Source organism: Schistocerca piceifrons, chromosome 8, assembly GCF_021461385.2.
Source record: "Schistocerca piceifrons isolate TAMUIC-IGC-003096 chromosome 8, iqSchPice1.1, whole genome shotgun sequence".
NCBI classification, from domain to species: Eukaryota; Metazoa; Arthropoda; class Insecta; order Orthoptera; family Acrididae; genus Schistocerca; species Schistocerca piceifrons.
Window position 1 is genome coordinate 152526350 of NC_060145.1, and position 18822 is coordinate 152545171.

The 18822-nt window shown below is 39.3% G+C and overlaps 1 protein-coding gene across 1 annotated transcript in view; it reads right to left on the minus strand.

Annotated features, from left to right (window-relative positions):
• LOC124712061 (UDP-glycosyltransferase UGT5-like) overlaps positions 1-18164 on the minus strand; it is a 40501-nt gene extending 22337 nt beyond the window's left edge. The window contains exons 1-2 of the mRNA XM_047242355.1: positions 17682-18164; positions 13367-13589 (exon numbers count right to left, since the gene is read on the minus strand). Of these exons, the coding sequence (XP_047098311.1) occupies positions 13367-13589; positions 17682-18149 (691 nt within the window). The 5' untranslated portion in view covers positions 18150-18164. The remainder of the gene's footprint in view (positions 1-13366; positions 13590-17681) is intronic.
• Between the last annotated feature and the right edge of the window lie 658 nt (positions 18165-18822).

The window sequence follows — 18822 nt, forward strand, 5'->3', positions numbered from 1 at the left end:
TTCGGGGTGTCGGCAAGAAGGGCATCCGGCCAGCCTCTGCAAATAACACTGCCAAATCCGTGATAACAAGACCGACAGCGCGTTGGCGCGGGACAAGGCCCAAAGAAAGAAAGAAATCTCCATATCAACTAAAATATCGTTGTTCCTAAAGCAATTTTCTTTACGACGATCGGACATGAGTAAGGGGTCTCAAAAGAGTGAACACGCTTCATAACAAACTTGTCAGTGTTGCCTAAACGTCAGAGCGCCTCTTTTTCTTATGAATATTAATGTCATCAGTTCTTCATTTTCAATGAAAATGGTGCTTGGAAAAAAAAAAAACACGATTTGCTTCCTTTATAGAGTTTGTAAGTAACACTTTGCACTGGTATAGTGAGAATAAGATAAGAGAAAATGAAATGAAATGATCGTGTGGCATTGTTGGGCGAGAGCTTCCTTCCTGGGGAGCTTGACCGCCGGGTGCAAATCTTATTTCAGCTGACGCCACATTAGGTGCCTTGTGCGTTGGTGGTGGTGAGGACAGCACGAGTCCCAGTCGCTCTAACTCCGCCGGGAATCGAACCCGGCCCCGCTGCGTCATAGCAGGCGCGTCAGTACTCAGCTAAGCAGGCGGACTAACGTAAAAGGAGATTTGGGCGGTAAACAGACACCTAGAGGTGTTGTATAAAACTACGGAAAACACTGCCAGAAATGGGTGCTTGAACATAAATGCAGATGCTAGCCGTCTGTCAGCTGCGCTGCTGTATTAGACCACGAACGGCACTTTTCCGTCTCCTCAATACAGGAAAGTGTCACTCGTGGTCAGAATAATGTTGTACGTAGTTGTGAGTACAATATGTCAGAGCTAAGTGACTTCGAGAGTATGTAAATTGGTGGTGCTCGGGTACTACCGTAACTAAGACAGCCGGAGTGTTTGGAGTTTCAAGAAGGAAAGCGGGAAAACATCATCCGCTAAGTCACAAGGCGGCCTAAAGTGTGTGTGAGTGATCAGGAGAGATGGCCAATGAAGAGGACCGTGACGAGAAGTAAGAGGACCATAGTTAAAAAAGCCACTACCGAACTGGATGTCGCACTGGCGAACCTTAACACCTAAACAACACAATGAGAGCTCCGTAAGCAGGTAATAGGGGGGCGAGCTGGGATTGAACAACTATACATCAGTGATGCAAATACCCGTAACAGGCAAACTAGAACTAAGAGGCAATGGAAGAAAGTCATTTGATCGCATGAGTCCTCTTTCACATTGTTTCCATCTCTGGCCGAGTTTACGTCCAAGGAGTGAAACACGGCGGGGGTTCAGTGAAGATATGGGCAGCCATTACTGGTATCCCACTGTTACTCCGTGACCAGTTTGGCTGATTAGGTCCATTCCATGGTACAATGTTAGTCCCCCAATGCTGACGCTATGTCTCAAGACGACAAAACCTCAGTTCACACATCTCGCATCGGCCAGGACTGACTTCGTTAGCACGAGAACGAACCGTTGCAACTATCCTATCCACGACAGTATCCAAATCTCAAAATTATTGAGCCTTTGTCATCTACCTTGCCGAGAAGGTTGTGTAATCGCTATCCACCTCCATTATAGTTACCTGAATGTACCTCTATTTTACAAGAGGAATTGTACAAGATTCCATTGAAATTCATACGGGTCCTACATTTATCCATTCCTGGAGGAGTGGAAGCTGTTTTGAATGCCAAAAGCTTTCCTACAGCATAGCAGGAATGGCAATGTGTTGTGTTTTTGGTGTTTCCATATTTTTGTCCACCACCTCAAGTACCGAGAAGAGGATCGGTACTTTTCTGTTTGACGTCTTATATCCGATGTCCTTCCTGAGACCCGCTAGATACCCAATTGCAGAGGGTTCTCAAGACGTTTAAATAACTTACGAGTATCAAGTGATTTTCAATTTTGGTACGCCTACATTTACCCCTGCACTCTGCAAAGCCCTGTGAAGTGCCACCAAAAAGTACTATCCACTGTATCACTTATTAGCACTTCTTTCCACTCTCTTCGCGTACTGAGCATGCGAAGAAATATTGCTCTGATGCTTCTCGCACGATGAAATAAGTCGAATCTTGTTCTCGCAGTCCCTACGGGTACGAACGTAGGAGATTTCATTAATTTTTATTTACACGTCAAGTCCCGTATGACCAAATTCAGGAGCAAATCTCCAAGGTCATGGAACGTGTCAGTACATGAAATTACAACGTGAAAGTAATAACAGATAAAAATAAAATGTTTATGAACCCGAGAAAAATCAATCCACATGTTTAAGTAACCGCAATCAACAAAACAACAAGAATCAGCTTAATTTTTCAAGGACCTCTTCGACAGAATAGGAGTGACCCATGAGGAACCTCTTGAGTTTCTATTTGAAAGTGCGTGGATTACTGCTAAGATTTTTGAATTCGACTGGTAGCTTATTAAATGTGAATGGAGCAGTATACTGCACACCTTTCTGAACAAGAGGTAAGGAAGTCCGATACAAATGCAGGTATGATTTCTGACGAATATTAACTGACTGAAAGCTGCTTATTCTTGGGAATAAGCTAATATTCTTAACAAGAAATGACAGTAACGAGTATATAAAGTGAGAGGCCAATGTCAAAATAGCCAGACTCATGAACAGGGGTCGACAAGAGGTTCGTGAACTTACGCCACTTATTGCCCGAACCGCATGTTTCTGAGCCAAAAATATCCTCTTAGAATGGGAAGAGTTATCCGAAAATACACTCCTGGAAATGGAAAAAAGAACACATTGACACCGGTGTGTCAGACCCACCATACTTTCTCCGGACACTGCTAGAGGGCTGTACAAGCAATGATCACACGCACGGCACAGCGGACACACCAGGAACCGCGGTGTTGGCCGTCGAATGGCGCTAGCTGCGCAGCATTTGTGCACCGCCGCCGTCAGTGTCAGCCAGTTTGCCGTGGCATACGGAGCTCCATCGCAGTCTTTAACACTGGTAGCATGCCGCGACAGCGTGGACGTGAACCGTATGTGCAGTTGACGGACTTTGAGCGAGGGCGTATAGTGGGCATGCGGGAGGCCGGGTGGACGTACCGCCGAATTGCTCAACACGTGGGGCGTGAGGTCTCCACAGTACATCGATGTTGTCGCCAGTGGTCGGCGGAAGGTGCACGTGCCCGTCGACCTGGGATCGGACCGCAGCGACGCACGGATGCACGCCAAGACCGTAGGATCCTACGCAGTGCCGTAGGAGACCGCACCGCCACTTCCCAGCAAATTAGGGACACTGTTGCTCCTGGGGTATCGGCGAGGACCATTCGCAACCGTCTCCATGAAGCTGGGCTACGGTCCCGCACACCGTTAGGCCGTCTTCCGCTCACGCCCCAACATCGTGCAGCCCGCCTCCAGTGGTGTCGCGACAGGCGTGAATGGAGGGACGAATGGAGACGTGTCGTCTTCAGCGATGAGAGTCGCTTCTGCCTTGGTGCCAATGATGGTCGTATGCGTGTTTGGCGCCGTGCAGGTGAGCGCCACAATCAGGACTGCATACGACCGAGGCACACAGGGCCAACACCCGGCATCATGGTGTGGGGAGCGATCTCCTACACTGGCCGTACACCACTGGTGATAGTCGAGGGGACACTGAATAGTGCACGGTACATCCAAACCGTCATCGAACCCATCGTTCTACCATTCCTAGACCGGCAAGGGAACTTGCTGTTCCAACAGGACAATGCACGTCCGCATGTATCCCGTGCCACTCAACGTGCTCTAGAAGGTGTAAGTCAACTACCCTGGCCAGCAAGATCTCCGGATCTGTCCCCCATTGAGCATGTTTGGGACTGGATGAAGCGTCGTCTCACGCGGTCTGCACGTCCAGCACGAACGCTGGTCCAACTGAGGCGCCAGGTGGAAATGGCATGGCAAGCCGTTCCACAGGACTACATCCAGCATCTCTACGATCGTCTCCATGGGAGAATAGCAGCCTGCATTGCTGCGAAAGGTGGATATACACTGTACTAGTGCCGACATTGTGCATGCTCTGTTGCCTGTGTCTATGTGCCTGTGGTTCTGTCAGTGTGATCATGTGATGTATCTGACCCCAGGAATGTGTCAATAAAGTTTCCCCTTCCTGGGACAATGAATTCACGGTGTTCTTATTTCAATTTCCAGGAGTGTATAATACCATACGACATAAGCGAATGAAAATAAGCAAAGGAGACTAATTTTTGTGTCAAACGGTCACTCACTTCAGATATCGTTCGAACAGTAAAAGTGGCAGCATTAAGTCTTTGGACTTGGGCTTTCCACGACAGTTTACTATCTATTTGAACACCTAGAAATTTGAATTGTTCAGTTTGACTGATCATACTCCCATTCTGTGAAATTAATATGTCAGGCTTTGTTGAATTATGTTTTACAAACCATAAAAACTGAGTCTTACTTTGATTTAGCGATAGTTTATTTTCTATAAGCAATGAACTTAAGTAATGAACTGCACTATTTGAAACCGAGCCAATGTTGCACACAACATCCGTTATTGCCAAACTAGTGTAATCAGCAAACAGAAAGATTTTAGAGTTACCTGTAATACTAGAGGGCATAGCATTTATATAAATAAGGAACTGGAGTGGCCCCAACACTGATCCCTGGGGCACCCCTCCCCCCTCCCCCCGCTAGACTGTACTCCACTCAGACCCCATATCATAGCTATTCTCAACCTTGTGAAAATTAAACTTCTGCTGTCTGTTTCTAAGGTAAGAAGTGAGCCAATTGTGAGCTACTCCCCGTATTCCATAATGGTCCAACATCTGGAGCAATATTTTCTGATCAACTTAATCAAATGCCTTAGTTAAACAGAAAAAGATGCTTAGCTTTCGAAACCTTTTGTTTAACCCATTCATCACAGAGAAAAGAGAATAAAGCATTTTCAGTTGTTAAACGATTTCCAAAGTCGAACTCTACATTTGATAGCAAATTGTGTGTTCTAAAATGATTAAATTACACGGGTCTGCAAAAAAATATTTTTTGAAGGTTGTTTGAAATTTGATAACTGAATCTAATGTACGTTTCAGCGCTGATTCCAAAAATGCAATCCATTTTTTTCTATAACGTCAGGTTTTCTCACAAAACAGGAAGTATTTTTCGGTATGATTACAAAATTTAAGCAGTTTATCACATTTTTTCCGACGTTATAGTATTTTATTTTATTTATAAATCATGTTCTAAGCTACATTTCCAGTACACTTCCATTTGTCTTTAAGCTCATAAGTCCCTATAATAACGCTTTCTCTTTCTGTCGAAGCTTCTTTTATTGCTTTGCCAGCTGTGGACTCGTTGAGGATCATCTGTATTTATCATCGAGCAGTAGTCCGCTATCATGTTGACATTCCATTTTCCTTGACATCTTCTTTCCATTTCTTTGATGTCTTGGTGGAATCTTTATCCCTGCTCTTCACTTACATCACCAAGGTTTGCAGGGAAGTAGTGGCTCTAAGCACTATGAGACTTAACTTGTGAGGTCATCAGCCCCCTAGACGTAGAACTACTTAAACCTTACCTAAGAAGATCACACACTTCCATGACCGAGGCAGGATTCGAACCTGCGACCGTAGCAGCACCGCGGTTCCGACTGAAGCGCCTAGAACCGCTCGGCCACTGCGGCTGGCCGGGAAGTAGTCAAGATGTGAGCGGAGAAAATGAACTTTAATGCTTCAGGTCCATGAGGAACAGAGCGAATGGCTGATTGAATGTTAGGGTAAGAAATATCCTTTTTGTTTTTCAAATTGAAATCTCGTACGTTACAAGAACATAAATAGCAATCATCATTATGATTTTTGGGCCCCTTCCAAATAATTGGTATTCCGAAACGTAAGGACTGCTTTTTACGTTGAAACCATTGCCTCAGTTCTTCAACACACACGCTGAACAAACTTTGTAAGGGGCCCAAGGCTTATCTTGATCGCCTAACTTTATACCAAAATAGGCGAAATATACTTTTTCAACAAAATCGGAAAAGTTTCTTTGTTGCTTTTTAATGTAGCAGAAGCAATCTGACGAGTTTATACAACCTCTGTTATCCATTGTCCATAAAACAACTTCACAACACAAGAAAACAGTCACTACTTTAAAGCACTAGTAACAACAACACGTGAACAGCACAGAGTGAAGAGGTACTTTGAACTGAAGGACAACAGCAGAAACTCACTGATTGGTGATGGCGGGGGAAGGGGCAGCGCGACAGACATGAAAATACTGCTGGTTTCTCCTAATTACTCTTTATTTTACGTATATCAAGTATAAAAACGGCTAAATAACAGTTTATGGAGATCCTAAAAACCAAAATTCAAACTCACTAGCGTTCTGAAATATCGGAAAATGCTAAAACTATACAAGCAATTTATGAACTAACTGTATGTCATGGAAATTTTTCACTATTTTGTCCAAAATCAGCGTTAAAAATACTATAAAAACCACTTAATAAATTAATTTTTATGTCGCAGACCTGTGTTATTCTTACATACACAGCGTTTTCAATAACTTTAGCAGGCACTGATGGCATAGAAATAGGTCTAAAATTGTCTAAGATATCCGTTTCTCCCTTTTCATAAAGCGGCTTTACTACTGAGTACTTAAATCGTTCAGGAAACTGACCATTACTACTGGAAAAATTACAAATATGATTAAATACAGGGTTAACATGTGCATCTCAGTACTTCTATATTCTGCTAGGCACTCCACTCCTTCATATCCATGAGAGTCCTTAGTCTTCAGTGATTTAATTATTGACTCAATCTACCCCTTTTCTGTATCACAGAGGACTATTTCAGACATCAATCTCGGAAAGGAATTTGCCAAGAAAGTTATATGACTCCATGCAGAAACTTAATTTTTATTTAGTTCACTAGCAATGCTCAGAAAATGATTATTATATACTGTACATATATCTTTTGTATCAGTAACAGAAATATTTTTACTACGAACTGACTTTATATAGTCAACGTTGTGTTGCTGACCAGACACTTCCTTCACAACTGACCATATGGTTTTAATTTTATCCTGTGAATTAGCTATTCTATTTGCATACCACATACTCTTTGCATTCCTAATAACATCTTTAAGCACCTTAGAATATTGTTTGTATCGGACTACTGTAGCTTGATTGTGATAACTTGTGACATTTTGATGTAATTTCCGCTTTGATCTACATGATAACCTTGTCCCACTAGTAGCGACCCGGGTTGCCTATTACTGCTAGTACCACGTTTAGAACGTTATAATGGAAAGCAACTCTCAAAGATCATGAGAAATGTGTTAAGGAAAGCGTATCAGTTCCTAGATTCTTCACTTAAAGCTGAATATTGAAATTTCTCAAGTAGACTGTCGTGGGAGAGTTGGCGTCTGTTCTCCATTGCGTCAGAAGGAGACTCGATGTCGGCACATAAGCTACTCCTCTCGGGTAGCGCCAAAGGGCCCCTATCCGGCCGAATGTTCGCAATTAACGGTGGGGCATGCACTCACACCACATGACACTGCACAGAAGTTTGACATTTAATTCAGGACATTCGCTCAAAGACAGATGATGAGGGACTATTCACTACCGCCTCTTTTTCGCTTGCCTGCCAAATACTGACAAGGAAATTGTCATCCACCAGCAGGATTCGAACCTGTTTAGCTGCGAGTCGAACGCCACTGCACAAGTGTGCATTAACGACTTTAGCCGTGGAGGCGGGTTAAGTTCCCTTTTAGTTCTATGTGGTATTCGACCCGAACACTTGAGCAAATTTGTAGAACAGGTCGCACGACTGTTTTTAATCCATCTTCTTTGTAGATTGACTGCATTTTCCTGGTATCCTTGAAATGAACCAAAGCCTATCATCTGCTTTGCCTATGGCTAAGTCTAGTCATTCCACTTAATTATCCTACAAAATTGTGATACCTAGGTAAAGTATAAATTAACTGATTCCATACATACGTTTTTGGATAGGATTTGCCTTTAGGAAAACACAATTTTTGTTTTTTAACCCAAACATGTTTCACTGCAGTTGTTGCATCTTCGGTGGGCTTTTATTTTATGGCTGTTTAAGATAGAGAATGTTCCTTACTGTCTGTATACATGAAACTATTAGTTTTTAAATCGTAATTAGAGATATTTAAAAAAACACATAAAATTATGAATTCAAACCTTTTTACCACATGGTGTGGTTTTTCTGATGTATTGTGTTTCTACGGTGACTGTTTTGTTTCGTAGTTGTCATCTGCAACCACTTGACCTTAAAGTAGATAAATTGTTTAAGCCAAAATTACGATTTGAAAATTGTTATGGCTATTCCTCAAACTATATATATATATATATATATATATATATATATATATATATATATATATATGTGTGTGTGTGTGTGTGTGTGTGTGAGTGAGAGAGAGAGAGAGTGAGAGTGAGTGTGATAGTGGGTTTGAGGATTTTTTGTGTAGGGTGGGGTGGTGGGGGTGGGGGAGGGGTGAGAGCACACACACACAAAAAAGTCCTTGTAATAATAATAATAATAATAATAATAATCCCCCTGGAGGCCTGGGAAAAGAATAGGCCTCCGGTATGTTCTGCCAGTCATAAAAGGCGACGAAAAGAACAAACCACTAATAGGGCTAACCCCCCTTTTAGTGTGATTAGTTGGTTCAGGACAGAACTAAAGAAGCCTCGAACAAGCGCCGTCATGGTCGGGGACGACGCTTGAACCCTATGCCCGCCCACAATGGTAACAACACTGCTAGTCAACTGGAAAATGATTTAAATCCAAATAGAGGTGTTTTGCAGGATATGCTTCCTGCAGCCACCCTAGAAGGAAAACAAAGACAGAGGATGAGATGGTCAGATGAAGTTAATCGACACCTCATGTTCTGTTATTACCAAGCAACAAACCTAGGAACCAACACAACTGGATACAGATCACAAGTATACACAACATTTATTACCAGATACCCAGAATTAAAATATTTAACAGAACAACGAGTAGCTGATCAGATCCGTGTAATAATCAAAAATAACAGGATACCCCAGTCAGAATTAGAAAACATCAAACGAGAAGTACAACAAATACTGGAACAAAATAATATGCAATCAGAAGAAGAAGAAAATACAGTAATGGACTCAAACATCCCAGAGCAAACAAACAAAGAACAACACGCATCAATTAAACAATCAGAGCAAAACGAAATCTTAAAACAGCCACCAGAACGAGCACAAATAGAACACAAAGTGACACACATGTTAGATATAGAAGAAAAATTTCAGCTGACATATATAGAATACAAAGACACAAATACAGACATTAGACCATTCTTGCATAGACCGCCAAATAACCCACAAGTCGAAACAACAATAAAAACTATCAACACAATCATACACAACAAAATAAATGAAAACACAACTATGGAAGAGTTACAACTACTGGTTTATATAGGAGCACTCACTACACTAAATATAAACACTAGGCAGAGATCAGAACCAACCAAAACGCAGAAGAAACCCACAAAACCAGCATGGCAACACAGGCTACAGACCAGAATAGAAAAACTGAGAAAAGACATCGGACAGCTAACACAATTCATAAGAAATGAAATGTCAGAAAAAAAACGAAAAAGGTTAGGTAAAATCTCACAACAAGAAGCGATAGAGCAATTAGATGAAAAGAAGCAGAAATTACAAGCGTTGGCCAAACGACTTAGAAGATACAAAAAAAGTGTAAATAGAAGGAAACAAAACCAAACATTCAACACAAACCAAAAGAAATTTTACCAGACAATAGATAACACACACATTAAAATAGACAATCCACCAAACATAACAGACATGGAACACTTCTGGAGCAACATATGGTCAAACCCGGTACAACATAACAACGATGCACGGTGGATGCAAGCAGAAACAGACACATACAAGATGATACCACAAATGCCTGAAGTGATAATTTTGCAACATGAAGTCACCCAAGCAATTAATTCTACTCACAATTGGAAAGCCCCTGGAAAAGATAAAATAGCAAATTTCTGGCTAAAGAAGTTCACCTCAACACATTCACATCTAACCAAATTATTTAACAGTTACACTGCAGACCCATACACATTCCCTGATACACTTACACATGGAATAACTTATCTGAAACCTAAAGATCAAGCAGACACAGCAAACCCAGCTAAATATCGCCCCATAACATGCCTACCAACAATATACAAAATATTAACTTCAGTCATTACACAGAAATTAATGACACATACAACACAGAACAAAATTATAAATGAAGAACAAAAAGGCTGTTGCAAAGGAGCACGAGGATGTAAAGAGCAACTGATAATAGATGCAGAGGTGACATATCAAGCTAAATCTAAACAAAGGTCGCTGCACTACGCATACATTGATTACCAAAAAGCTTTTGATAGTGTACCCCACTCATGGTTACTACAAATATTGGAAATATACAAAGTAGATCCTAAATTGATACAGTTCCTAAACATAGTAATGAAAAATTGGAAAACCACACTTAATATCCAAACAAATTCAAATAATATCACATCACAGCCAATACAGATTAAGCGTGGAATATACCAAGGAGACTCATTAAGTCCTTTTTGGTTCTGCCTTGCTCTGAACCCACTATCCAACATGCTAAATAATACAAATTATGGATACAATATTACTGGAACATACCCACACAAAATCACACATTTGCTATACATGGATGATCTAAAACTACTGGCAGCAACAAATCAACATATCAACCTATTACTAAAGATAACAGAAATATTCAGCAATGATATAAATATGGCTTTTGGAACAGACAAATGTAAGAAAAATAGCATTGTCAAGGGAAAACACACTAAACAAGAAGATTACATATTGGATAACCACAGCAACTGCATCGAAGCGATGGAAAAAACAGATGCCAATAAATATCTAGGATACAGACGAAAAATAGGAATAGATAATACAAATATTAAAGAAGAACTAAAAGAAAAATATAGACAAAGACTAACAAAAACACTGAAAACAGAATGGACAGCAAGAAACAAGACAAAAGCTATAAATACTTACGCTATTCCAATACTGACCTACTCATTTGGAGTAGTGAAATTGAGTAACACAGACCTAGAAGCACTCAATACACTTACACGATCACAATGCCACAAATATAGAATACATCACATACATTCAGCAACTGAAAGATTCACATTAAGCAGAAAGGAAGGGGATTTATCGATATAAAAAACCTACATTATGGACAGGTAGACAATTTAAGAAAATTCTTTCTAGAAGGAGCAGAAACTAGCAAAATACACAAAGCAATCACTCATATAAATACATCGGCTACACCACTGCAATTTCATAACCACCTCTACAACCCTTTAGATCACATAACATCAACAGATACGAAGAAAGTAAATTGGAAAAAGAAAACATTACATGGCAAGCACTCGTATCATCTAACACAGCCACACATCGATCAAGATGCATCCAACACATGGCTAAGAAAAGGCAATATATACAGTGAGATGGAAGGATTCATGATTGCAATACAGGATCAAACAATAAACACCAGACATTACAGCAAGCATATTATTAAAGATCCCAATACCACAACAGATAAATGCAGACTTTGCAAACAACAAATAGAAACAGTAGATCACATCACAAGCGGATGTACAATACTAGCAAATACAGAATACCCCAGAAGACATGACAATGTAGCAAAAATAATACATCAACAGCTTGCCTTACAACATAAACTTATAAAACAACACGTTCCCACATACAAGTATGCACCACAAAGTGTACTGGAGAATGATGAATTCAAATTATACTGGAACAGAACCATTATAACAGATAAAACAACACCACATAACAAACCTGACATCATACTCACCAATAAAAAGAAGAAATTAACACAACTAATCGAAATATCCATACCCAATACAACAAATATACAAAAGAAAACAGGAGAAAAAATTGAAAAATACATCCAACTGGCTGAGGAAGTCAAGGACATGTGGCATCAGGATAAAGTTGACATTATACCAATTATACTATCAACTACAGGAGTCATACTACACAATATCCATCAGTACCTCAATGCAATACAGCTACATCCAAACTTATATGTACAACTACAGAAATCTGTAATTATTGATACATGTTCAATTACCTGAAAGTTCCTAAATGCAATATAACACATACCATACAGTTAAAAGGAAGTGACGCTTGATCAAGGTCCGCGTCACTTTCCATTTTTAACCAGACTTAACGTCTGAGAAAGTAAAGAAATAATAATAATAATAATGAGATATCCTCAAACCTGCTCTCACTCTCTCTCTCTCTCTCTCTCTCTCTCTCTCTCTCTCTCTCTCTCACACACACGCACACACAGACACACACAGACACACATGCACACACACACACACACACACACACACACACACACACACACACACACAGAATTAATTAATTTCATGCATAGCCATAATAATTTTCAAATTGTAATTTAGGCTTAAGCAGTTTACCACAAACTGTGAAACAAAACAGTCACTGTAGAATCACAATGTATCAGAAAGACCACACCATGTGGTAAATAGGTGTGAATTTATAATTTTATGTGTTTTTTTCAAATATCTGTAATTACTATTTAAAAACTGATTGTTACATGTATACAAACAGTATAGAACATTCTTTATCTTTAACAGCCATAAAATAAAATCCCACTGAAGATGCTGCAACTGCAGTGAAACATGTCTGGGTTGAAAAACAAAAACTGTGTTTTGTTAAAGGCAGACCCTATCAAAAACATGTATTGTTAAAGCAAACACGAAAGAAAGAGCTTCAAGATGATTATTACTGATTCCACATCATACCAAGAGTTTTTACATCTGTGAAGCTCAAATTGCTATTTTTCTAACCGTTCAAAGAAAATCACGAATCTTAACACCATGCTGTACCTTTGCAACATCTGTTTGTTTTAGCATCTTTTTCAGACAGTACTTCATTACCGATAACTGCGTTATCTGCAAAAATCTGAAATCACAATTAATACGGTCTTCAGCGTCAAAACTAAACATCAACAACTAGGGTATCGACGCATTTCCCTGCCGCACGTCAGAATATGTTAGTTCCATATTTGTCGATGACTCTGCATCCTGCCTACCTACCAAGATATACTTAATTCAGTCACAAATTTCGTTCGGTAGCTCATATGCTCGTACTCTCGATAACAAAGACTGGTTTTGTACAGTACCAAAATGGTGGTCCGGTGTTGGGTAAAGTGAGAGATACAGCTAAAGTAAATTTAATATACATAAGTTGAAAACAAATACATTTTGACAGAAAGAGTGGTATACCTTACCTAGCAAGTCAGACTGCGGAAACCATTTTCTCAGATGCACATTTGCTGGTTTCCCAGACATGGTGTCGTTCTCCCATTTCCACAGAACCTGTTGCTTCAGTTTAGAAAAGACTGTGAGGAAGGTTTGAACCCACTCCTGTGGAAAATCTGCACTCTTTATTAAAGATCCCATGCTGAAGAATATTACTCCGTCTCTTGCGTTGTCCATTACATTCTTTAAGTCCTTAAATGAAAGAAGAAAGAGTTACATTTGCATCACGAAGAAACAAACTGTCGTTGTTTCTGGCCAGATACGACCATACATTTAATACAATATTCCTGGTTGATGTTCACCAAAATGTGTAACTGTGACAGTGACTGCAATAGTTAGGTATGTATGTTTGTAAATACACAGGATCTGCCAGAAGGAATGGTCAGGGATGACAGGAACCATCTTTCGAAGGAAAAAAGGCATATCAGAAGAGCTGTATCTTCAATACTCTGAAACAAATCTCTTCTCTTCAGGCTCTTTGCTTTCCATGTTCTCAGAGGTGATATTACGCACAAAAACAGGAGAAAACTCTCCAGTAAACCTGGGCTCTAAAGTGCGTACCTTAAGAGCTATGAACACTTGTTCATCATCGCTACTGTGAAACGCATTTCCTCTATTGCACAAGTGCTCATAGCTGTTAAGGTATGCATTTTAGAGCCCATTTTTAGTAGACATTTTGGCTTCGTAAGATCGGTCCTGTCCTATGCCTCAATATTGGCCATTTCTCCTGCAACACCTGCATAGCGTGAAATCGTATCTCACTTTATTGTACTTAACGGTTCTTGTGATTCTTTGCCCGCATACTCATATACATCCATTACACCGTTTTAACTGAATAGCTCACGACACAGATTTGCGAGGACATACTTTACAATCTAAGGTAATTCCCCAAAATTGTACTCTTTCTTTGATACCTGGTACATATGGGTGGAATATGAACTCTAAGATCCGGCTCTTCATTCTTTCCCAGTAGTTTTATCCAGTAATCCTTGCCACCCTCTATAATGTTCTCCATTGTACATCTTATTATTCTGATCGCTGTAATGGTCCTACTTCCGCTTACTTCTGATAAAGCCGCTAATAACAATTCCCCTCACCCACCCATCACACTCGCAAAAGAATTCAACAAGATCTTATAACCCATCCATTCTCAACGCGTTCGTAAACAACGAAAACAACACCTACAGCTTCCTTCCAAACAATGTGGCTTTCATTCCAAGTCCTATCTACAGACATAAGCTTCAGAGCGAAAGATCCACAAATTTATTACCCGTAGACATCGAATAAGCCTTGGACCGTGTACCGTTTTCTGGCCTCATTTTGAGAAATTTCACACTTGTATACTTCCAATTAAATGTGTCCACATTGTTACATGCTTCCCTTTCATTGAATATTCCAGCACGAAACTCAGTCTTCTCCATTTTCAATCACAGTCGACATACTGACGAAGCTAAAACGCCACAAAAAAAGAAAACAAGGTACATGTGTGCATATCTTACGAATTTCTCGATTGGACCAGCACAGACAACTGCTTGCTTATAAAGCAAAGTGCTCAATCTGCTAACGTGAGTTTAGCATCGAACATGGCGGCATTGACTGTGTACAGCACATGAATACTTTGGGTGATATATATTACTGCTCAGCACATAGTAATTGGCAATTTCCTCAGTTAACTTCTTGCATTTGCGTTTGCTTGTAGCAAAGCAAATGATGTCAATACTTCATCCACGATAACTACTTTCTTCAGCTCTCCTCACCTGAGCAAAGGCCCAACAAACGACGACATGAAAATCATTGCTGGTGAACTTTCATTGGTCTACCACACACTATAACACAGTCTACAGTAAGTTATAGGAGCGTGGACTGTGCGATCAAATTTTCAAAAAAACCGTGTTCAGTGAATCTAACATGTCAAAGAAAATATCTTTCTGAAATGATCATAATGAACGTATTGGCCCCAAGAAGTGTAACGATTTTTTAGAAGTTTTAAATGGCCCCAAAAAGTGTGGGATGTTCTTTTCTTTACGAACTGGTGGCTCCAGTCACCTCAACATGAAAATATTTCAGTTATAATACGATATTCTGACCCCTTTCGTGGAATTCAAAACCAATTTGTTAGATTTCATCGAACGGGCAGATGAAACTGCAATGTATGTAGATAGGGTGTTAAAAAATTCACTAAATTCAAATAATTTGAATCTCAGTAATATGTCATCGTACTGTGCTGATGGTGCCAATATAAATTATGGCAAGCACCATTCAGTCATGAAACTATTAAGTAATGAGAATAAAAAAATACTCAAAGCCAGTTGTTTTAACCATGTGCTTCGTAATGCCATGAAACATGTATGCAGTTGTTTACAATATGTACATGTTGAAGTGTTAGTATTGAAAATATATTGTCTCTTTTCCTGATCTCCCAAACGTAGAGAAACTTAAAAATCATTTTTTTTTTATTTTGTTGATGTTGAATGGGCTGAAATTCTGCGACATGTAAATACTAGACGGTTATCTCTCACACCTGCTGTAGAAAGGATTTTAAAAAACTGGGAGCCTATAATAAGCTGTTTTAAAAGGGTAGATGATTCAGACTGTCCTAAAGCTTTGAAGAAGTATTTTCGCAATGAAAATACAAAAGTACACATAATTGTTCAGTCTTATATCACTTTCTTTGTGAATATTGGAAATGTTAGCCACTGTTCTTGATTCAAATTTGAAATCTACTAGTGGAAACAACTTCAATGAAACTGTGAGTCTTTAAATTCTTACTTAGTTGACAAATTTGATGATAGTTTAAAGTATTTACTCGCACTTTGTTTAAAAAGGGAATTAACATTCAATGACCTGCATGAAATTGTGGAATGTGTCTAGTTGGATTGTATGAATGAAGATGAATTATATGCGGAATTTTGTTGTTCTAATGATCCCAATTAAATGTTCCATCTCTTTAGAGTGCAGCATTAGTCAGAAATGGAGAAAAGTTTTAACAACTTTGAAATCAAATAATGTGAATTTTGAAAACTTGGGTAAGCTGATAGGTTATGAGTACAACAGGAAGTCATGCTCACACCAAGAGAGTACTTTCTCTTGTGAGTAATAAGTGGAAAAATGTAAGGAACAGAAGTAATAAAAACCTAATCAAATTTGAACTGCAAGTTGCAGTGAATTTTCTTTATTCATGCAGTGAAATCTGTGAATTTGCTACAAATGACATAAAATTACTGAATGAGGGAAAATCTGTTGCAAAATATGTGTAAGTATTTGCAATGTGTAATTAAATAGTTATTTTTTACAGATGCTGCTTTGATTTTTGGTTAAATTTCGCCGTGATCTTAATCTACCTCATCTTTTTGTCAAGGACATAAGTATCTCCATTATTTTCTTTTTAAAAAGTTGGTCACACTAGGTAGTAATGGCAGACTCAGATCACAGCTACGGGTATTTTGGCAAGATCTCTTTCGCATGGCTCTCGTGGAGACAAGTTGGCACTTGTTTCAGTGTTCTGTTTGGTGTGTTCCTCCCTTTAATAGACGGATATTTTCGAACTAGCTTCTGGAGCAGTATGTGACGCTAATAGAAGCCTACTTGATTCTGGATTCTGGGAATCTGTAGGAACACACGAAGCTATACTGAACTTACCCAAATGTCTGAAAACAGATTGAAAAAAAATTAACGAAAATTAATAGTATTTTTATGTTTAGAAAACATCTATTTATTATTTTTACAGAAAGTTCAAAGAGTGAGAGAACACAAAGGGTCGCGTAATTGAGAAGGAATTGAGACAGGGTTGCAGCTTATCCCCCACATGGCCACAGAGCAAACAATAAATGAAACTGGGGATAAATTTGCAAAAGTAATTCAGGTTCAGTATCTGTACGGCACCGCGTCCTATGTGCATGCATGTAAAAGATATACCCATGTCAAATTGTATGGTTCTTTGGAAAATAAGGAATTTGTAGACGCAAGAGTAGGTTAGTATGTGCCATCTTCACTCATGTGGGAATATAGTGTTAGGAAATCGGATGAATCTTCTTGAAAGAACCTATATTTTAGACCCACGTTATTGCTTACAAGTCTGTTCGTTTACTGAACATTTCAGCAAACTGTATCCTGGGACAAAAGTCCAATGTGCATTGTGTCTGTTTAACTGTGTACAAGTGTGTGTGTGTGTGTGTGTGTGTGTGTGTGTGTGTGTGTGTGTTATTGGGAGAGAGAAACATCAGTTAAGGACCATAATGTATTTCATTAATAATTGCAGAACATTTCAGAAATGCGTTATCTTACCTGTGGTAGTGCCTTTGGTTGCTGGATGTGCATTCCGCCGGTCTCAATCACATTGGGTAAGTGAGGTCGGGGATAACTGAAGCTCACGTGGCTTTGAACGATTATCAGTGACGTGTTGGCTCTCAGAGCTGACAGCCGAGGCATCGCAGGATCTTTGAAATTTTTCTCGATAATTTCGTCGATTTTCGGTAAGTAGTGATAGTTATAAACGTACCTTGCGTACGTTAGAGCCGCGGTGTTTTCTAAACGCTGCCAGAAAGTCATGTGGTCTGTATAGTCGCTAAAAATATCAGGAATGTATGATGGCGTGCATAGCTCGCCAACTGCATCTGTTACCCAGTGAAATCCTCCAACAGAAGACAAGGCGACCACGGGTACATTGAATTTGTGTGAGAAAACTAAGAAGCAATCGTTCATGAAGAAGTATTCCATGACAAGCAGGTCGAACTTCCTCTCTTTTGCATTCATTAGTTTTTGAACAGCTTCCAGTGGCAAGAGTTTTTCACACATTTCGATGCCAGCGTCAATGAATATATCATACAGTTTCATGCCTTTCGTTGAGCTTAGTTTCATCATATCTTGTTTCATCACTGTAAAAAAAAAATACATTGGTAGCACATGTACATCATATACGATCGTACAATGACATAAACAATTTTTAGTATTTTACACATTTTTAGTATTCTACAGAATGAATAAATTTCAATATACAACATACAGTGCGTATTGTAACTTATAACAAAAACTGACACAGGTGAAATTATATGATAACTGCGCTGCATTTTAAAACTCTTTTTTTTTGGAACCATGTTTTATGATATTTAAAATGATTTTCATTCCAATTTCAAAACTGATTTTGCTTTTCTGTATCAGATTTTTGTACAAGACACGTCTGAAGTTTTAGCTGAAATCACAGTTTTCTCCTAACAGGCATTTTTAATTACATTAAAATATTTATTTTGTAACATTGCATAGATTAACTACACACTTCATGAGGGTAATCAGTTGTCTATGCTCTTTTAGCAATGCTAACAATTGTTACAAAACACAACATATTTATCACAATTTAATTTCCCTTTGATCAAGCTCTTTTTGGTATGGAACAAAACTTACCTTCATTGATTGTCTCTCTTCACCAGTG